At 34.0% G+C, this 24,723-nt stretch overlaps 2 protein-coding genes across 2 annotated transcripts; both read right to left on the reverse strand.

The window, feature by feature from the left end:
• Positions 1–2,202: 2,202 nt before the first annotated feature.
• LOC138332723 (serine/arginine repetitive matrix protein 1-like) lies at positions 2,203–7,782 on the reverse strand. The gene is made up of 2 exons (XM_069280710.1): positions 7,693–7,782; positions 2,203–5,701 (listed from the first exon to the last, which is right to left on the reverse strand). The coding sequence occupies exon 2, from the start codon at positions 5,699–5,701 to the stop codon at positions 2,519–2,521; it is 3,183 nt and encodes a 1,060-aa protein (XP_069136811.1). The 5' UTR covers positions 7,693–7,782; the 3' UTR covers positions 2,203–2,518.
• A 7,978-nt stretch (positions 7,783–15,760) lies between these two features.
• Positions 15,761–23,973, reverse strand: LOC138332529 (calcium and integrin-binding family member 2-like). The gene is made up of 5 exons (XM_069280534.1): positions 23,170–23,973; positions 18,900–18,934; positions 17,696–17,795; positions 16,687–16,831; positions 15,761–15,834 (listed from the first exon to the last, which is right to left on the reverse strand). The coding sequence occupies exons 1-5, from the start codon at positions 23,218–23,220 to the stop codon at positions 15,761–15,763; spliced, it is 405 nt and encodes a 134-aa protein (XP_069136635.1). The 5' UTR covers positions 23,221–23,973.
• Between the last annotated feature and the right edge of the window lie 750 nt (positions 23,974–24,723).

Here is a 24,723-nt window from a genome sequence, read left to right on the forward strand (position 1 = left end):
ATAAACATTGTAAATGCTAAGAATTAATGAGGGGCTACATGCAGATTTATATTAAGAACAATGCATTTTTTTTTACAAATCATATCTCAATTTTATCAGAAAAACAGGTTTCTCAATCAATGTATATTCTAATGTAACTGTATTCTGTATTGACATAGTTCTCCAGGGCTACATTCTTAGCCAACTTTCATTTCTTGTGACCGTGCATAGTTGATTTCTGTTTTGGCATAGACGTACACCGTTAAGTATTTAATTTGGTTAGAAAATGAGTGGAGAAAAACAATATCATAAAAGTTTAAATTAATTTTGTCGGAAATTTTGACCTGTTGATTATAGTTTAAGTTGGTTATCTATTGAAGCCGACACAAACACACATATATGACGTTTTATAAACATTGGTTATAATATATCATTGGTTTTAAATGCTCTATATGTATTTTAGATACAAAATATTTTTAGACGTCACTTGATAATGAAAAAATACTATATGAAATGAGATTGAAGACTGTTACTTTGGGTCTTAACCATGTACAGTGGAACCTCCCGAAACCGATCATGGTCGGTGCATATAATTTCGGCCGGTTTAGAGAGGGTTCGGTTTGGAGAAGTGAACCGAATACCGATCATCACGATCCGGATTTAATCGATCGGAAGTCGTTTTTTACATTAGTGCACCGCATGTATGTCGTTAAAACCGACCAATATTGATTGTTAATGTGAATGTTATCACAAAAGGAATGGATTACAGCAAACTTGACTTTGTTAACTCTTATAAACGTAGTTTAGTTAGTTAGTTAGTTGCGTGAATGTTCTTGGGGATGTTCTCGTCTGCAACCTACGACCGATCGCTTCCGGTTACGTCAAGAATCAAATTATATGGTCTAATTACACGATGGTCAGTCGATGCCGGTCATTATATATGACATAGTCATTTTCTAAAACAATACATGGCTTCGGCTTCTTCATACAGATAATTTACGTTATCCGACAACTACATATGTAAATAAAAAAACCCGTGTGATTTGAATACGAAACTTCCTCTTTATTACTAGCTCTGCTTGTTTTATTACAGTCCTTCGTTAGATATCTAAACAATAGGCATGATTAAATAATTACACCACCATCTCGGGTATAATTAGCTGCAATATTGTAGCTCAAAAGATTTTTTGACAGAAAACGGTGTCGTCTTTAGAGCTACAATTGGTGCCTATTACTGCTAATGGAGCAAAGAAATGATAATGCAAACCATTATAAAACGTTTGTTTGCATTTTTACTGTACTTGTTTGATATCGCTTACCTTCTAGGCAATAAAACTGAACCCCATGAAATATGAAATTCTCATCGAACCATTGATGTAAAATGAATAAAGTGTAAAGCTTTAAAGACTGTACATGTATGCAATATGTTTATCCTAATTATTAGTATCTGTCTGTATAGAATTGTAAGTGTAGAAACAAGAAGTGATAGCGTGTAACAATATCAATTATTATCATTATTCAGAACAAAAAACAGATATATGTAATATCGTTATCGTAACTGTTTCCTCAAATCGATGAAGATTGTGTATTCTAAATCTCAATCCTATCATTCCACTTCATATCAAGCGTCTTTACCAACCACTACAAAAATCAAACTAGCATAAATCATGTAGAAATTAATATCTGTTGCATTGCTAAGAGAGCAACATAGTCAAAATAAAATAGAATATTTAATCTTAGTAATTTCCGAGTAGTGAGTAGACTTGCAGCTAGATACATACGTATGTATACGAAAATCAAAAATTCCTATAATTGTACATGTACAAAATATGTATTTCATGTAGTATACAGTACACTTTCGTTAATATCGAAAAATCCCCATACAGTAACCAGATGTAATACTAAATGTTTTTGTTATTTAGATACTACAGAGCATCTGAGGGGGTTATTTTCATGAAAAAAAAATCAAAAAGTTTGAAATTAAATTAACTATGTTTTGCACCGTCTTACGTTTATCAGAGTTACTTCCCTTTGCCTTGAATCTGTGTATTTTATATTAACAAGACGGATCCCGATCTGAGTTTGTATGATAATTATTTTGATTAATGAGTTAATCACAACCCAATCACATCAGAAATAATGTTGTATGGAAATTCATGAAAATACATTCTACCAAATGAAATTGTTATATTATTCACGTAAATCACCCAACAGCAACAGGAGTAAGGGGAGATGACTCGCAACCATGATTTATTTCCAATCAGGTAAGGTACATGTATAATCTCAGTATGGAGATTTTCGTATCGAACACTCTGACTGGTTACTTATTGTTAATGTAACATTATTAATTTAGCGATTTCAGCGATTACATGTGTAATGGCAGTTTCTCTCCACGGGAAAGTATACAAAACTACAATATGATAAATGTATTTTTCTATTTGCTTTATCGGATGATATCCGCTACACTTGAGTATATATAAAATATATATCTTCACAAAAGTAGCACTTAATTAAGTAATCAAAATCTAATCCTTTATCATTAATCAATGCCTTTAAGCGTTTTCATGAGCTGAATCTGATCCGTCCCGAGAGTGCGCATGCCCGAATGATCAATCATTTCGTTTGGAATTCTGAGGTAACGACACTTTTTAATGCCGTTCCATGTCACGTTAGGGTCGGTGTCTTTTTTGTTCTGCCGCTCAAAGGCAGCTTTGTTGTGTTGGTATTTACTCTTTCTCCTATTCTTGAAATAAGTGGAGGGGTCAAAGGTGACTATGACAGGTTCCTCAACAGTCTTCCGAAAGCGTAGCGGTTTAAACCAGTCGGGTATCACCTTCCCCGAGCGTTCTAAATATTCATCCATCTTATTAAGAAATAAAGTCATTTTGTCCTCAATCTTCGAAAACTTCAGCTTTTCCAATTTGATAAGACTTCTGCGAAATCCCTGCAACACATTTTCATTAAACACATTGTCTGCTGCAGCTCGTTCTAAATAGTCCGCCATCGCTTCCTCGAACGAGGAGTAAACTTTCGGAGGAATATCTACTTCTTGTTCTATCTGGTGTTTTTCGGTCGCAATTTTATGAGAATCAAAATGGAATTTCAAAGCTGACGGCGGCTTTTTCGGTGTTTTTGGCGTTTTTGTACACACAGCTATTTTGCTCGGCGCTGGAACAGTTGCTTCATGAGTGACATACTCGGTCTGATCGACTTCCTTGAACCGTCCATCGGCTGGCGCGCTAGGCGGTCGTGGAGAATGAACAATAGCCTGTGTAACAATGGTTTCCCCATGTTTAGTTGGGTATTTCTCCAATTGGGGTCTATGCTGCGGCGTCGTAGGCAACATCCTAGCCGTCCTTGGTCGAGGAATGCTACTTTTTGCAGTAGGCGGCTCTTCCGCAATTATCCGTGTCCTTGCTGTTGTCGGTCTTTGCATAGGTCGTGGCGGTTTTGCGCTGATTACAGGTTCATTTGTATCATATGTCCTACTCAAAGAACTACGGAAGTCTGAAGCAGAAGAGATAGTCTCGTTCTCAGGTGGTGGTCGATGACTTGACTGAGCAGGAGTACGAGGCCGGGCACTGCCAGGGCGGGGTATGGATGATTGTGTGGTAGGCTGTTGTTTATATGGGGCAGTGTGGGAAGGTTGCTGACTATTAAAGTCCAAAGTAGGATCATGGTTACCAGCAGGATATGTATTGGATTGCTGGCTAACGGGAATAGGACCCTGGTCACCGTTGGCGACATGAGATCTGTGATCGGCATGATTAGAGAGTCCAGATTGTGTCTCTTGCGGCGAATGATCCGCTGATTGTTTACTTTGTAACACCACAGGGATTTCATTAGCCTGATTATGTCCACTATTTCCTGGTGAGGCATACGGTAACACGCTTGCGAAATCATTTAGTCTGTCCACAACTGATGCATTTATTCTTTTAGACGAAGACGACGTTACAGTAACAACACGTGGTGTACGTGGGACGATACTTGCTCTTTGCTGCGGTGCCATCGGCGCGAATCGCGGTATATGAGTCATCGATTGTGACGGTTGGTCTTGTGACACTCGTGGAGATAAAGGAGTTGCTACTGGTTTTGGTCCCACGCGAGGAGTTAAATTTTCTCTTGGGGAAATAGGCGGAGGGAAAGTTGGAGTATTTGAAGTATTTTCAGAGGTAGAGTATTCAGTATTTTCATTACTATTAGGACTAGAATACACTGGATTGACGTTTGGTTTAGCAGTACGAGGCCGTGAAAGCCGTCTTTGAGGTACGGGTTTTGGAACTCCGTGTTCCATCTGTATGGAATAAGAGTGAGCGGTAAGAGGACGTACCGGGATCCTCGTACTACTTGGAGACCGATCAGGACGAGCAGGAAGCTGTCTCGACGGACTTCTCGCAGTGTCCTGCTGATCTGCTCTACTTGAACGGCTTCTAGAAGCGTTTGCATTACTGCAGTGATCAGGAGACCGCACACGACGATTTCGATGTATTTCAGCATATCCAATAGACGGAGACTGTGGTACTTTCGCAGTTTTCGGTCGATATTTACTACGAGGTTCCTCCTCATTGTTATCGTGGGTTTGGGGATAGTGCTCCATCGCTCTATCTTCGTTTGATACGTGTTTAGCAGTCTGTGGTCTTATCCTGTCTTGTCTAGCCTCTCCATTCATTACAGGAATGCCGCTTCCTGGGCGGGATTTTTTATGCTGTTCGTCTGCTACCGTCGTTTGTGACGTATCGTTGCAAACCATCGAAATTTGTGTTGCAGAAGGTACTACTCGCATCGGCGTTCCTTTATAGGGACATCGTGTTTGTCTGTTGGTCTTTTCAGACTTTGCATGTGTCTGATGATTATTTTCCGGCTCTTCATGTCGTTTAGGTGGCACTGGTAACTTGCGGTATTTTGGACGTGGCGCCGGCGCTGGTTTTTCAACTGGAGCTTCATGAAGTGAAGGGGGTTCGTCCTCCTCGCACGGTACAAATACTTGATCGTTTGGTAATTCCTCTATATCACTAACAGTATCGTCATGGTTTTCTGCCGTTGGAATCACGATACTCCTGACCACGGGTGTCGGAATGGAGGAATCTCTATGACCCGGATCACCATTAACTCTACGACTAGACGGAACGAAAGCAGTGTTTGGACGTTTGCGGGGTTTAGGCGATGGCCGGGCCCATGTATTATTGTCCTGGTCTCCAGAATCGTTGGCGGACGCTTGATGTAAGTTAGAAAGAGATGGTTGTTTCACTAGTGACCTTTGCCTATACTCGCGTGCATCCTCTTGACTTGGTGTATTGGTATCATCACTTCTACTGTCCTCGATATTTGGGGAACATTTGCGACTATTGTCATAACGACGGACAGGTAAGGCAGTCTTGGCGCGCGGTTTTATGTTAAGTCGCTTCTCAGCTGCCGCTAAGATAGCGGAAGAAGCTGGTGCTGTTTTGTTCCCCGTGCCCTTCATTTTACCTGCTGCTTCCAGCTCTTTCATCTTGATGATATCGACCGTCGTTAGATGGGACTTAATCTTTGACGTGCGTTCGTTCATTTTGTTGCGATAGTGGTTGATGTCCCTTGTATCTAAATTCAGGATACGCATAGCATAGGCTTCTTCCACATTAAGGATGTTAATGTTCTTCTCAAGCAGGCGCTGTTCCTTGATGTTGCTCTTGACAGCGTTGGACTCAAACTCCGCATGAGCCCGCTTGTGTGGAATCGACATCTGGAAGATAAACAAAAGCAATGTGGTACAAATTCGTTGAAGATTTTTTAAGGAAACACAGCATTGTACAGATTCAAAATACCCATTCAAAATTTAAATTAAATTTGAGTTCAGAATAGTTCAATATCATACATATGAATGTATAAGACTTCATGTTTTGAAATAATGCGACTGGAATGATAGAATCTTTTACCCCCTTTGGAGTGAGACAGGAGAATCACAACCTGAGGGTCAAGATATTTAAATTGTTAAAAACGGGGCTATATCGAGTGTTAGTTTAAGAATCGTATCCCGAGGTTGAGATAAACTGTCTCATCCCTAAGAGGATGAATTACTCTTTTTCTCTTAGTCTATTTGAGCTTTTGCAAAGATCTCATGTAGCTTATCTTTACCATAGGATGAGATAGAAATATCTCACAACGGTAAAATTGCGGGTATCCCTGTCCGGATATAAGAGAATATCGTATGTCTTGTGGATACATTTGTCATATCGTTCATGGATTTCACAGTCAATGATATTATAATCCTTTTTTTCTATATTGTAAGTACATGTATCTAGTAACAGTGAACCTGTGAACCTTAAGATTACGATGGTGATGTCAGAAATAATGAAAGAAACATAGTTTGTACTTGCTATAATGCTAAAGGAAAGGCAGGCAAAGCTAAAACGTACTAGAACCACGTGTCTTCAAACACGATTCATTCTTCATAATTTGACAGTTTGATTCATATATATCGAGTTACAGTTAAAGCAATGTCCATTAACTGAAACACAGCATCAATGACGTATGAAGAAGGATGAAATATGTGCACGTTACGTTTTGTTATTTGATATCTTAAGTAAGTCTTCTCCTATACCAGAATACAGAGAAATATTGTTAATCTTGTTTTCGATTAGGAGATATGTTGCTGTGTAGTAATTGGACGTATATTTGTTATATTCAAACAAAAAAAAAAAAAAAAAAAAAAAAAAACTTATAAAAAGAATGTTCAGAATCGACATGCTTACAGCTTTCTTTGCAGGGATGTTTTGGCAGCACTATTCACCATTTCAGATTTATATATTTTTTAAATAAGGGATTTATATGAAAATGGTCTAAATGGAAAAATCTTCTGTTGTAACGTTATCAACATCATATAACAATCTGATATAAAGGAAAACAGAAAAAATGTGTCAGAAAAGTGATCACTTCCATTTAAATTTGCTATCGCGTTCTTAATCTTATTGGACAGCACATAGAAATTTAATTTTGCAAATTATTTCAAATTTAATAAAGTGCAACGTGCAGAGTTATCTAGAGATATACGAGTACATGTAGGTATGGAATAGGAATGAGTAAAGTAAACAATGACAGGAGAGGAGGGAAAGGAAGTAGATCTGAGACAGTGAGGGACCAAGGATCTAAGAATATATCCAGCATTTATCAAGGGTACTATACAAACATTTATTAATACCATAATTTATTTCAAAGCGGAATATGACTAAAATCAGCTAGAGCCATAGCGTTTGATGAGAATCGGAACATCTACCTAGTATGTCTATTAATGATAATTGAATGGGTATTTCATTAGTGTAATTTATTATCAACTCGATTCGTCAATACATGAATTATAGATAAAATTTTACAATATACTATTGTTAATACAAATTCAATGTATAACTTAGACACTAATGCCGTCACTTTATCAGAAACTCGTATGTAACAAAATGGCATCGAAAGATTTAGTAATATATTAAAAAAAATACCATTAACGAAGAATGATTCTTTTCACAAAAATGAATTCAATTGTTGGGATACATTTTATGATTGTATATTTGAATGTGTCTTTAAAACGTTGAGTATGAAATAATCGTATAATTGAATATATCTCAATGTCAAATGAACATTTACATATTGGATAAATTTGTGATCTTTCGATCAAAATTGCAATCAATCTAATAAATATCAAACAAAAACTTTTTATATAACTTTAGAATGGCGATCTCTTACCTTTGATGCTGACGGAACAACACACCAATTAATTTACAATCATATATCTATCACATATCGCCACATATTACTGCCAGTCGCCCTTTCTGCTTCTGCCATTTTGATATTCAACTATAGGAGCAATGCTAATACGATTGTTAACAAAGCACCGGTACAGACTTATCCGATTAGTTTTACTTTCATTACTGATCACTAAGACGGATTATCCAGATTGGCCTGCAACTGGGATTTTATTCATATCCATTGTCTAGTGTGCATTATAAGCTTTTACTTTTTTTTGTATTATGTGAGTAACATATTCTAGCTAGTGGTAGAATTATGGAGCTGAGAGGTAAAAGGTTAAAAAAAATACCATTGCCGTGGCGTGACCTTTTGTAAGGTTACATACACTTATTAAATAATCGTTTTGTTTCTGCGCTGGTAATACCTTGTGTACTCCTAAACATTATTTTACTATTTAGTGACTTCAGGCTAGTTGACTCTTTACGCCATAGATATTTTGGACATATCTTTGACTTATATTTCTACGAATATTATAACGATAAACAAGATTTACAAGGATTAACGAGTTATAGGAAGATAGGTATAAAATAGATAAATAAAAAAATGTTTGGTATTCAAAACAAGCACTTTTAAAAATACGTTGTTTGTTTATTTTCTTATTTCGAAGTATGCTACTGTATTGCTTAACAATTTGTTCTTGTATAATACATTAAGATTAGTTCGGTTATCCCACCTACAAAAATTAAAAACAAAAAACAAAACAAAAATATAAAAATGAATAAATAAACAAAAATGTCCTATTAACGGCCATGGTTATAGTAGGCATCCAATTTTAGGTGTGCTGTGTGTGTAAAGTTTGTCGTGTGCTTTTTGGGAGACTGCAGTGTGTTAGTGTTGTGACACTTTGTAATACATAGTAAAATTCTTGCTCTTACTACAATGCATTAATTTAAAGTAAATTATAAGACGGATTATCCGCAAACAGATTCCAAGGATTCGCTTTAAAAATAAGTTTCATCTTATTTATTTCAATGTCTCAACAGCTATAACTAACAGTTTTTGTCTATAGTATCACATCATAAACTTTAAGGAACTTTTCGTGAGTGATTTTTCGCGTATTTCAGGGACGAAGTCAGGATAATTGTTCTTTCGAACACAGAAATAGATTTCGGGCTGAAGAAGGCCCTATAGTGGCTGAATATATACCATAGAAATGATTTTGATTTTTTTTTTAATTTTTTTTTTTTAGAATGCATGTTTTCTGTTTAATATGATAAGTTATGTTAGCCATATGTTGCTAAGCAATTAAAATTAAATGTTTCTGATTACGATGCCTTAAGTAGTGTTCATTAAGTAATAAACCCCAATGGAATTAAGATGTTTATTATATTTACAATTGAAACATTTAAAATTTCTTTACATATGTAACATTGCCGAACAAATACAATACAATATCCCGTTCATAAAACGTATTTTCTAGACAAAAGATGTCGATGGCAGGATAGGTTATTAAGACAATGTAATATATTTTGTTCCTGCCTGTCGGACAATAAAAAGACAATATCAGTTTCCATTTTGTAATGGTTTCTAAACATAGCGTGTCACAATGTAAGACTATATTATAACTTCCTTTATAATATCAGACGCCAGAGAGAGCTAATTCATGTCACAATAAATCACTATTTGGGCTGAACCTATCACATGAAACCCCACGCCGTATCATGTAGCCTGTGTCTATCAGACGTAAGCATTTCATTGTAACATTATACAGAACGTATAAAACAGAGTGATATATGTGTGACGGATGTTTTAGTAAATAAGTTTATGCATATAAAATGTCTTTATTGATATATTGATGTTTTTCGGGTGTCTACCATTTATCTCATTTTTCGCTATTATGTGGGCAAAGACTTACTGCTATGATTATGATTACTTTTTTATTCTAAGCTTTACTTTATCATCTATGTAGATACATATGTATGTATGTAGATATTTATTTAAGAGACAAGTCGATGAAGCTAATGCTACCATATAACCGAAAAGCGAAATGGTTAATTCACATCCCTTATGTAGATTTTTTTTTTTTTTTTTTTTGTAAATCTAAAATATTAAATATTGACATATTCTTCATTTTTTTTTTTTTTTTTTGCGATCTAAAAATTCTTTTAATATAGTTTTAATATACTGTGATTTCTGGAGATATATTCCAACTAAATAGACATAAGGCATAAACAGCCGTATACATTGCGTGATTTATGTGGTTTTTTTTTTTTTTTTTTTAGCGAAAAAGCGAAACAATCGTGTGTTTCTGTGTGTATTTGTGACAACACGGGCTCCTCTTCGTTCTTTTTTTTTTTTTTTTTTTTTTTTAACATAAAAGTTTATTCATAATAGGCATGTTATCATGATACATTTAGTGTCCTCTCACAGGAGGAGATCCATTCATCATTCCCACTTTCATACATAACTAGGCCTAGAACCTACAGATTTATGTCGTGATACCTTATATTAAGGGAGGTAACTCTTAATACCACCCGGAAGTCAGTAATTTCACGCGAAACACATGTACGGTATCCACATGTTGGCGTCTACACGTGGTCCACTAAGCTAGCTATAGTCTACACTTGGGTGGTAAAGATAAACAGTTGTCTACTATTTCAGGTAAGTGAACTGCTTAATTTATATTATTATAAAAAAGACCATTTTTCCAAATACATTTTTGTATTGTTATTACCATTTCTAGCACAGGGTCCTGGGAGTCTAGTAAGCTTACACTCTAGCCCTGGCTGCTCTATACATGTAAATAAATCTTTCATACTCCAGCAGTCTAAGATACAAAGTTACAAACTACCGGTAAATTGTTATTTAAATAATTTCTAGGTCAATATCCAAAGTTCCTGTACAGTTTATACCAATTAATGTAAACAAAAGTACTTCACAGTGATTTTTACACATTGTCATACATGTGTAGCGGGATTGGACTGGGTCGATCATCGGTGACCAGGTAGCTCAGTCGGTAGAGCACTCGGCTAGTATTCTGAGGGTCCCGGGTTCGAATCCCGGTCTGGCCGCTACATTTTCTCCTCTCCTGTTACAGAATTGGCGCCCAACTAAATAACCCACGGTGGTGGTGTTTGGAAGGGTCTCGTGTGTCTTCGAGGGCGAAGACTTCGAGAAAGGAGGGAGGAGTGTAGCGGGATTGGACTGGGTCGATCATCGGTGACCAGGTAGCTCAGTCGGTAGAGCACTCGGCTAGTATTCTGAGGGTCCCGGGTTCGAATCCCGGTCTGGCCGCTACATTTTCTCCTCTCCTGTTACACATGCAACTAAATGTAGTTCATATGAAATAATACAAAATTATATTCAGTTTAAAATTAAATGTAATTGACACTATAATTATTTTGATTTGCTATTATTTCTTTTCAGCATCAGTTGGATTTATTCTAAAAAGTGCCTGTTGAAGCTATGCAGATGCTGTTTGTGTTATTTCAAGTGATCCATTGCCATTGGGATTTATTTTCTAAAGAAGTTAGTGTTGTTGATACTACAGACGAAGATCGATGTATATCAAGTGGATATTCAAAATTGCAGCTGAACAATTAAATTATTACTTTGTATCACAATGTATTCTAATTATAATAGACCAAGTTGACTGAAATTCTTAGAATAAAATGTCAAGTCTGCTATAAACATACTATATATGTCAAGACTTTTTTGCCTTTTGTCACTGACATAGTAAGATTTATATATTGTGTATCCTGCAAGTGCAAGCAAAAAATTAAATTGTTTACACATCTTATTTTCCGGATAATAACCCAAAACTATATATTTAAGAGAGCGTACATTTATAAATATTCCTATTTTATAAAGATTCATTGTCAGTTTATTCCAAAACATTTCCACATGTGTGCATTCTATGAAAAAATGTGTGTTGTCGTCCACCTTATTACAATATGGACACAATTCCGAATTTTCTATTCTCCACCTTTTCAGATTTTTTCTAGTTGGAATTATATTATGAATCAATTTCCATTTGAAAATTTTTAATGAATTGTCATGTAAATTTTTTAAATTAAATTTCAAAATTTCACAGAACTCATTGATATCACATCGAAAATGATATCTCCATTTTTCTAATAGGTTTGGTTTTTCTATTTTATGATTAAGTAAGGTTTTATATAAGAATTTGTTTGTATGTCCATTCAATACTTGAATTTCATCTTTATTTTTACTTGGCTCTGTTCTTACTTGTGTTTTCATTTTTTCTATCCATGTTTTCGGTATTGATTTTTTTTAATTTGATAAGTTCTGCAATCCAGTTTGCTTTGCAAACTAGTTTTTCATAGATGCTAGCATCATTAATTTTTCCAGTTTCATCAAATAAATATTTTATTTGTATTATATTACTGTTGATCCAATTTTTTAAAAATAATAGATTTACCCTCGTAAGTAATGCTGGAGTTACCCCATATTATCTCATTATGCACGTATGTTGGTAAAGCATTTCGCTCTTGTGATCTAAATTTAATCCAAGACTGTAGTATTTTTTTATAAAAAGCTGGGATCTCTTCAATATTATGTATCTTTTTAAGTGATTTGATATTCATTCTGAATATTAGTGAATTGTTACCAAATTTATCATAATAAAGTTTAGGTATTATTGTCCAGTTCGAAAAAGTATTTTTTGTGTCAAATAGTCTTTTCACCCATGTAATCCTAAGCATTTCTATATGCGTTTCAATATCTCTTATGTTCAAACCCCCATTATCTATTTCATTTATCAGTACATTTCGCTTAATTTTGTCTGGTTTATCATCCCATAAATATCCAAATATTATTTTTTCCAGTGTCTTTATTTGATCACTATTTATATGTTGAACTGTTGCCAGGAAAGTTATTTTAGGTATGATTAATGCATTTATTATAGTAGCTTTTCCAATTAGTGTCAGTTTTCTTTTTTTCCAGTTTTTTATGAGATAATTGATAGCATTTATATTTTTTTCCCAGTTCATTTGCTCTACTTCTTTATTTTTAACACCAAAAATCACACCTAGAGACTTGATGTTTTCTCTTGTCATCTTTATACCATAAACCTCTTTTTTGTTCTTGTTTTTACCTAGCCAAAGACCTTGTGATTTTTCTTTATTAAGCTCAAGCCCAGAATGTATACCAAAGTTCTCAATTTCTTTAATTGCTTCTTTTATATCACTTGATTTTACAAATAATGTTGTATCATCTGCTAATTGGGAAATTTTTATTATTTTTCTTTTAATTTTAACCCCTTTGATGTTTTGGTTTTCTCTTATATTTATTGCCATAATTTCAACTGCAATCACAAAGATCAAACAGCTTAATGGACAACCTTGTCTAATTCCGCGTGAGATTTTATATGTATCAGATACATAATTATTGTTGGAAATACACCCATATATATCATAGTACAGTGTCTGTACCCAAGAGATAAAAGATTTTCCAAAACCAAATTTGTCTAAAGCTTCTAGCATGAACACCCATTCAATAGTATCAAAGGCCTTTTTAAAATCTAAAAATAAAATTGCGCTATCTGTTCCAAATTTTTCAGCATAGTCTATCACATCTTGTATTTGTCGTATATTAAACCCAATAAACCTATTTTTGATGTAACCATTTTGATCTGTATGTATAACTTTAGGCATTATTTTTTTCAATCTTTGAGCTAATACAAATGCTGCAATTTTATAGTCTATATTTAGTAAGGTGATCGGTCTCCAATTTTGTAATGAAGTTTCATCATCCTTTTTGTATATTAAAGAAAGTAAACCTATTTTTTTGTGACTCTGACATTTCTCCTGCATAATACCCTTCATTTAAGGCGTTGATTACATCATCTCCAATAATACTCCAGAAATGCTCATAGAATTCTACTGTTAGACCGTCTAAACCAGGGCTTTTATTTTTTTTCATATTTTTGATAGCATGTGTACATTCAGATTTTGTTAGGGGTCCATCACAAATAGCCTTTTCCGTTTCATTTAGGGTGTTTTGACAATTTGTATTTCTGAGATATTGCTTTATAGATTCTTCATTAGGATTTTTACTTTTGTATAAGTCTTCGTAAAACAAACGAATAATATCCAGGATTTTACTCTCTTTCAATACTAATTTATTATTCTTGTCTTTAACCTTATGATTTTGATTTTACTTTGAATTTATTTTGGCCTTTTATATCGGATTATTTATATACTAGCTTAACACCGTTTTCACCTCATTATGACAGAAATAGTAGAACCATGAAAACTAAATCGAAATTAACTGACGTAAAAATGTTTTGCAATTAAAATACAAAATTTAGTCACCGCAAAAATTAGATGGTTTATAGTATACGATTCACAGAAAAACAAACAGTGGTATGGTAAATCATTAGTAACTATGTCCCTATCGCCTGTGAATTCATAATATTGCTCGTATCGTATACAATACAATTCAGTAGTGAATTTGTAAAATTTCTTATATATATTCTCAATGATATCTTTACCTTATATAACATGACTGTTTTTATCTTCATAAGGTATTAAAATGGAATTTATTTTGTCTAATCCCAACCGTTGGTAAATATTTCAGGTATGATGATGTATTCTAGTGTAATCAGAACTTCATTCTATATAAATGAATGTTTTCATTTTCAAGTGTATAAACAATTGCGTTAAAAAGAGTGTCAATTCAAGCCCACTGGTGGCCATTACCGATAAGCATTATTTTTAACAGATACCCGGGGATAATGACATCATGATATGACATTAGAACGAATATACGTACCCGGCCTACTATACCTTTCTAAAGATGACACCATTTTCTGTCAAAAAGTCTTTTGAGCTAGAATATTGCAGCTAGATATGACATATGATTAAGGTCAATTTGGAGTCAATTGTAAATTATACAGGAGGGTCAATTTTCGGTTTGGTCCAGTTTTGTTAAAACAAATGATATTTTTGAATGATTAGTCATGAATTACTATGAAGCGTTGAAAATGAAACAAATTGGAAAATAGAATTTATTGTCAAAAAATAGGTCAAAGTGAACTAATATTGTAAAATATCAATTATACAAGAATAAATATACCAGAAAAAAATGCAATATATCATATAATTACAAACTTAGGCAAAAAGTATGGATGGGATCAGGGAGGGAGTTTTATTTTGCAAATTTTCAAACATCAATATATTTTTTAATATGATCGCAACGTAAAATAAACTGGCTCAAATATTACTGTTTTTCCGCAATGAATCCCATTTGAGAGGATATAATTATATAATTTTGATACAATGCACATTTACAAAATCATTATTGCATTTCAAAAGTTTAGAGCAAAGTATATATGAGCTAGTTTATGACCCTCTGAATATAAGCAAAAACATTAAATTTATTGATATTTAAAGTTTAAGAAATAAAAATCTGCCCATTTCATATTAGTAATATTATTGAAGATATGTAAGCTAGTATTGATCAACCAATTATCATTGACGTTGTAACTCGTTATGATACGCATTGTCTAAAATTAAAAAAATATAAACATAATTCACAGCTTTATATTAATATATTTAATATATCTTAAAACAGAAAGTAAATTCTGTAGCGTATTAGGTGAACATTTTACGAAAATTACTAAACTTCAAAGTTACATGTGCCATAACAGGGCGAAAATGATGACATGTTATTGTTTCTTCAGTAATCTATTGAAAACCATCAGGTTTAATGAATTAAAGCTGTGGAAAAGATTCAAAAGCACAGAGAAACATGTATGATGACTTAGAAATAGTTACAACATAGAATTGATGAATTCTTGCAGAAATCACTTTGCAATTACTAATAACATTGTAAAAATGTTATTGAAAACTTGGCTTAATGGTCAGATCATATGCTATCAATTCACTAGAAGTGCTGCCAAAAGTCATTCTTAGCTCTTATGTACATGTGTTCTTGTAAAATTAAAACCTATGCGTTGTAAGTATAGAAGTTCTCAAAATGTTGGAGATTTTCGGTGGTGAATAACATATGGAGAATTCTTCCTGATTCATGAGTATGAAAATCATGGCACATATAACTTTAAGGTTACCATTTTCTTCAAGTCTTCGCGAGATATTGCGTCGTCATCATCAAAATCTGAATCATTTAAGACAAAACCAGTGTCCTACAAATATTTTCAATTATCAAAATGTACTTCACCAGTAGTAATTTGTTTAGTTTTGTTATTTAATTCATTTGCGAATTGTTTGTCTCCTCGGGCTCGTACTTTATGTTGTTTAAATAGCAAGCTGGTAAGTTGACGATCTTCCATTGATCAATATATACACACTTACATGTACATTTATATCGCTATTCATTAGTCTATATATATATATATATATTGAGCCTCTGTCTTACAGAAGTGCTAAACACGTATGCTCGTACCATCTTTAATATTGAGCATATTTTGTATTTGTTTGTTTGTATGCAATGGGGCAATAGACATTTCAATATATATTTGTACATAATTTAAACCTGCACATACATTTCTGATTCAATCAAATACAAACTGCAAATTGCTGTAAGCTCAGTTAAAAGATGCCAAATTTGTAATTTCCATATATTTACATGTTCTCTAGTATGTAGAAAACCATACAATACATTTGCGCTGTCAAAGCCGGTAGAGGAATTAAAACAAATGAATGCATTCAGGTATATATTATTATAGCTATAGGGTGACTGAATAATTCCGATCCCCCGGCATATTATCCAAATCCCCAAACTCCGCCTCTGGGTCACCAGTTCGAAACCCACTTGTGGCATTAACCATGTACTGAACGTACATGTATGTCATTTTTTTCTCTCTGATTTTTCCGGCATACTTTACCTCATAAACCTGACACGTCCTTAAATGGCCCACGCTGTTCTACAAATCAATCAAACGAACAAACAAACAAACAAACAATACATTTACACAATAACGACAAAAACATTTTGAGATCAACTTACCATAAATTTTGAATGCATATTGTGTCTTGATTTCTTTTGGTGCTTTTTCGCTAAACACTGACATCATATCTAGGAAATCCTCAAACGAAAGTCCCCCGCCTTCTGAGGAAAACACTTTCACTATACGGTCCTTAAACGGATTCATCTACAGTCACAGAAATGTAAATCGACAAAGTGATAACATTCTACAACAAATAACCAAGAAATTAAAGAATATTCAACTTCAACTCTACTGACCTCAATGATACAGAGATTAAGATGGCTAATTCTAAATATGTCATTGAATTGAAACATCAATCATCGATGCGAAGTTACTTTAATGTAAGTATATCGTATTACACATTAACTTCCGGTGGTAGTGTTATGCAATACTGTAAACCAACTTTTTTGTGTTGATTTAATTTCGCGGTGGCCGAGTGGATAAGCTGTCTCGACATATTACAACATGCCCTCCACCTTTGGGTCGTGAGTTCGAATCCCATGCGTGGCAGTTATCAGGTACTGACCGCTAGTCGATGGTTTTTCTCTGGGTACTCCGGCTTTCCTCCACCAACAAAGCTGGCACGTCCTTAAACGACCCTGGCTATTACTAGGACTTTAAACTAATAAAACTAAATTAATTTCGCGCATTCTTTTCGAACAACGTTTTCACAATAATTACATATTCCAATGTAAACTTTTTGATTTCTCTTCGCCCGCGAAATCACCACATCGCAAACATATGTTGGTTTACAGTATGTGCAAGTAGATCAATCCTAATTTGACCTCAATATAAATTGAAGACGCTCATTTTTCTGGCATATCTTATATCGTCACAGGATGTGTATCTAAAGATGCTCCACTGCCGATAGAACATAAACGATACTCATCATTTCAACAATAGTCCTTTACTCATGTGGATTTTTGTCTTATTAACATGAAATAATATTATAAAATAAATTGTATTAAATTGTGAGCTCGATATAACATTGGATAGATCATTTTTATAGTAACCGGTAGTTATACATACCTTGAGTTCTGGTAAGGACATTATAAGATCTTCACTCAACTTTACATTGCGATCCCTGTCCACAGCCTCCGGAGACAGCCCTCGGAAAATCTTAAACACACTGTAAATATACCACGAAAATTTTAATAATCAAATGTTTAAATTGAAAACAATAAAATGATGGCGGTTCTATATTTATCCCATGCATTATCAAGAATTGTATCAAAATATTCGCAAACTACAGCAACTCAAACATTGCATTTGAAGCTTTTGACGACTATTTCTTTTCGCGAATTCTAATCAGTAGCAAAACACGCGTTTAATTACAAAAATAAGTCGGTTTAAAGCAGGTATATGTTTTAAATTGTGCATATGCTGAAGCACCAATACCCATTCTACTGCGAAGACTACATCGTTTGATAAGTACTGGAAATAAATAAAAGATAGGTTATTTTAGGAACGTCATTTCAAACACAAATATTGTAGCGAAAATGTACAAAAATAACTGTTGAAATGGGTTAAATAATTACTGAGCATAGAATTGAATAAAAAAAGATATCAAAACTTTATATACCATCCACTGGCAACATAAAAAGCATTGAACAATCTTGTGATATCAAATTGAATTATGTCTCAATGCTTTACGTTTGTATGTCACACAACAAATGATTTATCTCGTGTGAACAAGTTGTTGACAGCTGTTGGAAGCGCATAATTAGTAAACTTCATCGTTTAATAAGGAAAACATGTGCAAAGTATGTCAGTGTAATCAAATAATGGAATTGCCTTTGTTATGATGAAGGAACTGTTTATTAATTCATTTTACCCTGAAATCCCAGAATGGACTATGGCAGCCTTTGAGTGAGAAGAATCTAAATCCGTCTTCTAGGAGGAATGAGTTAACTAGTGGTAAGAAGTCGCATAATGTCTACGAGGATTCATAACAAATGCGCGAATCGCAAAATACGCAAATGTCGAAGAATCAATTAATTTACATATAAGCCGATGCAGTATACGTACATGTAGAGTGCTATTATTATTATTGTGGTAAATATACAAAGATGAAGATTTAATATGCAGAGCAGTAGCTCAAATAGTTCCCAGCATATTTGATATGCAGGTATTTGGTACTAACGTAACCAAACAATTCATAGAATATAGTAAGCAATAGTTATATACATTTAACATCTTGATATATCAAAAATCATAAATACACCATACTTACTGTAAAATCTCCTTTATGGTGAAATAGGTCAGTTCCTGTTAATCAGAAAGTAAATACAAATTAAAGATACAGTAAGTTGATTGGTTAGGTCCTATTTACAGGTTAGGTCCTTTAAGGGCGTTCTTCACTGTACGCATTGTGTGTGATTGTCAAAGACACCGGATAACACATCCCATCCGGTCAAATTATAAAACGTGCAAACCAGTCGTCCCACTTCATTTATGCTAACTGCTAAGCAGGAACATAAACTACCATTTTGAAAGACAATGATATGTCTCACCAGGGGAAAGAATCCAAGCCCTTCCTCACAGGAGCGAATGCTCAAATGAAAAATCCACACATACATGTATTCTAAAGATTTTTTTTCAAAAATGAAATGTAGATGAAACACCAGTATATAAAACAAATAACCATGTCTTTGTGGAATTTTTCAAACTTTCTCGAAGGCGCATTATTTTTTGCATGATATTACACAATATAAACAGGCGTAGGTACGATCATGCACACTTTTTCACCCGTGTCTCTCATTCTGTTATATTCACATGTATGCGCTATCCTATCACCAATTGTTCTGTTATTTTTTTGGATGGACAATGCTTTGGGAATTTAAAACCTAAGAGTGTAGCTACAATGCAAATTATAGAACTATAATACTAAATTTTACATTATTCAAGGCATTAGTAAATTTATATGACGTTAATCAGTACTGGTATTTTGATAATTTATGTTTGAAACGTACACTGTAGTTCAAAATTAATTCTATGTTATATATTAGAATTTAAAGGTAATTGTGCAGTCGTGTGAGTTATGTTTTTAAATCCAAGAGTAAAATTGACTGGATGGCAATTGACGTTTACTTATTGCTTTTAAGAATCATTTTAGTTTGACATGTGGCACGCTATTAAAATAAAACTTGAACTTAAGTATATCTTAATAGCTATGTGAATGAAAATAGAAGTGAGAGACGTGATAAAGATTAGTTCTTATGATCTTTTGTTTATAACATTTGTGTATATACCTGAACATGTTTCACACATACAGCGTGACATTTGAGAATAATATTAAATTCTGGAATATCACACTAGCGTTGTAATTGAAAAGATGTCTTTTCATTAAAACCATATCCTGTTTTAAAAAATATTTTTTGTAATATTTTTATTGTGAAAAATACCAAATTCTGTTACTGCTAGAATAAATATCCTAATGACGATATCAGTAAATGATTTCAACATAACAATGTGAAGGTAAATTCTTTAGGAGCGTTTTTATATTTAGTCGCAGTTTGTGTATGCTGTCTAAAGTATATTTGGACTTCAAATATTTCATACGGATATGCTATAATACCACTGAGAGTGTACTAAGAGTGTCTTTGACGGCATGCTTCAGTGAGATAGCACCATAAAAAGGGCAAGACTTCCACTTTTACTAGAAGACACAACACAAACATACCACAGCCTACCAAAACCTACAGACATTCACACACAAAACACAAACATACCACAGCCTACCAAAATCTACAGACATTCACACACAAAACACAAACATACCACAGCCGCCCAAAACACAATAGTAAAAGGAGACACAACACTAATATACCACAACCTCCAAATAAATACACTTTCACAAGGAGTCAACACTTACATACCACAGCCTCCCAAAACACACTATCACAAGGAGATACAACACGAACCTACCACAGCCTCCCAAAACACACAGACATCCAAACGCCGCAACACATCACAAACATGGGAGTCCGTCCTTAATTGGCTGTTAATAGGACGTTAAAACTTATAAACCGAACCATAGCGAAGAGTTACTATTGAAAATGACTAAAGTATATCATATAAATTGTGTAAGACGACAACTGGGTTAACAGCCATATAATAAGTGGTATGAACTATAGTCAAAAACATACTGGGAAATAAATTAGCCATGCAAGGCTATTGAAAGTATCGCCTAATAGCTGTGAACTATATCTTTAGACAAGAGTCATATTTCTCTGTACTTATCCCCAGTGACAGAGGTCCCCCGAGACAGAGATATGCGGGCATGTAATAACAGTCTAAGGACTATCAATGCAACGTTCGTGTCCCTGTACAATATAGATGGTACTATATATAAACACATAAAGAAACAACATTGTATCGTGTATCCATATAACATTTCCATACATTTCGTAGACTTACACGATTCATCACCTTTACTTCGTTTGCTTAAAGACGTAAAGATGGTGTATATTTATCCATGATTTGACTTAAACATATTGCATTTATTTACATCCTTTGTTTCTAATACATATACATGTATGTATATTGGAATCGAGCACAAGTTTTCAAAGTTATATAAATCCCTCTCCTCCCAATACAATAGACTTAATATACACAAGATGACGACATTTAGATAGAGATTGAACAGTGTTTTGATTGCGTTAAAGGAGATATGAACGCAATGGGAAACAGACATATTCAATGTACATACATTGAATATGTCTGTATCCCATTGCGTTCATACCACCTTTAACGCAATCAAAACACTGTTCAATCTCTATTTGAAGAGAAGAAATAATGGAAGGGAGAGGATGATGTATATTGATAATACATATAGTGGTTAATCGTTTATTTATATGTCTCCTCGACCCCAAAATACCAGTATACATATAGGTATATCCTCTTTTCGTAATCTATCTAATGCCCAAGGTATAAGATACCTACTTAAGGTCACCACAATTAATATATGTGTACAATGCAAGTATGGCCCCGGTTGTTCAACACCTGATTAATTTAATCAGTTGATATTGGATTTTTCGATTTACATTTGCTGAAAAATCTCTGATTATATCTATCTAAAATGAGCAAGTAATTATAAGTAAAAGTGGGTTACTTCAGGATTTCATAAAACTTTAAGACTGTGTTACAAGAAATGATTTTATTTTTGTTTGTTTGAAAATTGTTAAAATGTGATTAGCTTAATTATTTTTGAACAACAGCTGGGGTCCTGGTTCATATCTTATATAGTCTGTACCCAAAGAAGATTTCACAATACTTAGATTTGATTAACAGACTATTGCAATATTTCCTATAATGTACAGTGAATAAATATAGTCGTAGATTTGAGAGAGTGCTGTACAAGATACACTAACCTTGACCTACATTTACATTAAATGATTCAAGATTAAATGCAATTATCGTAATGCATAAAATGCAAAAGAAAATGCAAATGGATATCTTTATTGACTCTCACCGTTCAGTACGAGAGCAAAGTCAAATATTTACTTTGCTGCAATATCAATGGGTTTTTTTAAATATATATTACACCTTTTCAATACTAGAGTTTCATTCAATCTAATTCAGTGCAACGTGCCTTAACTGTTAATTAAAACGTCGCGGTTAAGGATACGATTCGAGAGAAACATCTTGAGTTAGGGTATATATATATATGTATATACATTTAGTGTTTACAAATTGATCGCGCACTGTGATAAACCCCTTGGCCAATAAGTACGGATACATACTACTTCCTGTTCGATAGCACACCCGCGATTTCCGAGAAAGATAATAAAATTCATTTTTACCACATAGCTTTCTCTCAAGCCATAATAGAAATAATCATATACTAAGTTCCTGGCACTGTTTTGACTAATTGCAATAAAAAACGGAAAATATTTCGTAAACAAATTGTTATAAACATTCTATGCAAAAACTTATATCTGTAAAGCACGGTTATAACGAATCACTAGGGACAAGTAAAACTACTTCTTTATTAGCAGAGTTCGTAATAAACATGTAATAGCAATACTATATGAACCTTATTTGAAAAGATCAAAGTTATATATATGGATTCGTTATTTAAACAAAGTTCGACATAGCATTGAATTCGTTATAAACACAGTTCGGTATAACCATGAATTGGTTGTAAGAATTTTCGTTATAAATTTTATTGTAACAAAAGTAATTACTGAGTATTCAACATATGATTTACTGTATTAAGCAACAGTAGCTACAGTCCATAGTAGATAACAACCGAAACTGTTATATATTATCCTGCACACTATACATATACCTTATCGAACAGTTGTGTGGTTATTACTAGTCGTGATAAGCTATGTACAAAAAAGCTTATCTGTCCAGTTTGTTGGCATTCAAAATCTGTGCCTATCAGTAAATATGGACACAAAATGAACCAAAAGTAAGAATTATAAGTTGTTATTTTTATTCAAATTGGAAATTATGTTAATGATGATACATAAAATGTCAATGTAAATAGTACTGACCTGATAATCCTGAAGTTCCTCCTCGCTGAAAACACTTTGTGATGCACCCATACTGTAGCAGTTCTACCAACACCACCGATTTTATCGGGTATCACATATATACAATAGCAATGCACAGTTTGTTCCTACATACAGGTATCTTTCCGGCATGAAATCAATACGCTTAGGATTACCTAATACCTACGCTAGTACCATAAATACAAACCAGTCGCGAATGTTTAAAACCCCATAAAACGATATAAACGATCGAACATATAGTTATTTTACGTTACAACACAGGCTAACACAAATAGCAGTTACCACTCGACAAAGAAAACTGCATAATTTTACAGTCTTAAATAGCCACAGAATCACGTCCCTCTGTCACGTTCACATCCGTGTTTATTCAAGTATGCTGTGAAGTTTGAACATTTATGTTTATCTTGAGATAAGTGAGAGACTATGGCAGCAGCTGTACGTCCATGTACATGTACTTCATATGAATTGGTAATGAGTTCTATATATTGTCCTCTAAACAACATCTGCACCGTGGAAAAATGTCTATTGTGCTAATGAAGGTCACAGTAAAGTATACACCAAGTCTTTAGCAATCCGTCACGTAATCTGTCCTCAAAGTAGGAAGTTGGTGATAACACTGAATTTGTAGCCGTGTTATTATCAGAACAATTATATGGAGTCCAATGGCCAGTGTTTACCGGGTATTCCCGTCAACAGGTCGATACTGTGCCTAAGATAGTATAGGCTATCAAGTACAGGGTCGCTCATCACACATAATGTATTCAGCCGAGCGAAAAAAGGAAGGCAACATCAATTAGATAGTCGTGAGGAGCCGTCAATGTGAAACAAAATATTTTAATATACCAGGAGATGGAGAACGCATCTCGAGTTACATACTAGATTTTGGTATAAGGAAATCCGCGGTGAAGACTATAATTGATCATATAATACAATTTATAACTGATTCATTTTCTGAAACTTAATCACAACGATGCCACTAAATCACGCGTGATTTAAATCTCAATGCTGAGCAGGACTGTCGACGTTGGCGATACATTCACAAATAAAATAGAAAATCTTTTATTAAAACTTACATGTGATACGTCCTCAATCGTCTGTAAAGGAAGCTGTTTTTGAGTAAGACAAATAACTACTGCTTTGGTGGCTTTGTACTTTTCCGATGAATGAACTTGGTCGTACAACCGATTTGGGTTTTAATACGTAATTCAACAAGAAGACTGGTTTGCTATTCAATAGTTTATTTGGAATAATCCTTCTCGTCATGAAGAAAAATGTCAACACAACAAGATATACAGAATCATCAATAGTAGATCTAGATGCCCATTAATCTGGCGCATGGTAGAATGCTTGGTAGAATATCAATCGCAATGTCTCGGATAAATTTCTGGCAATTGGTTCCGAATATTGCCAGAAATTTATCCGAGATGTTGCGATGTGGTGAACTGGCACAGAAACAACAGAAATACAATTTAAAGCATTTTTGCGAACTCCATTTCAATTGCGATTAGCCAGATTCTCTCAGAAAACGTCTTTCAG

This window comes from Argopecten irradians, chromosome 10, assembly GCF_041381155.1.
Source record: "Argopecten irradians isolate NY chromosome 10, Ai_NY, whole genome shotgun sequence".
NCBI lineage: Eukaryota > Metazoa > Mollusca > Bivalvia > Pectinida > Pectinidae > Argopecten > Argopecten irradians.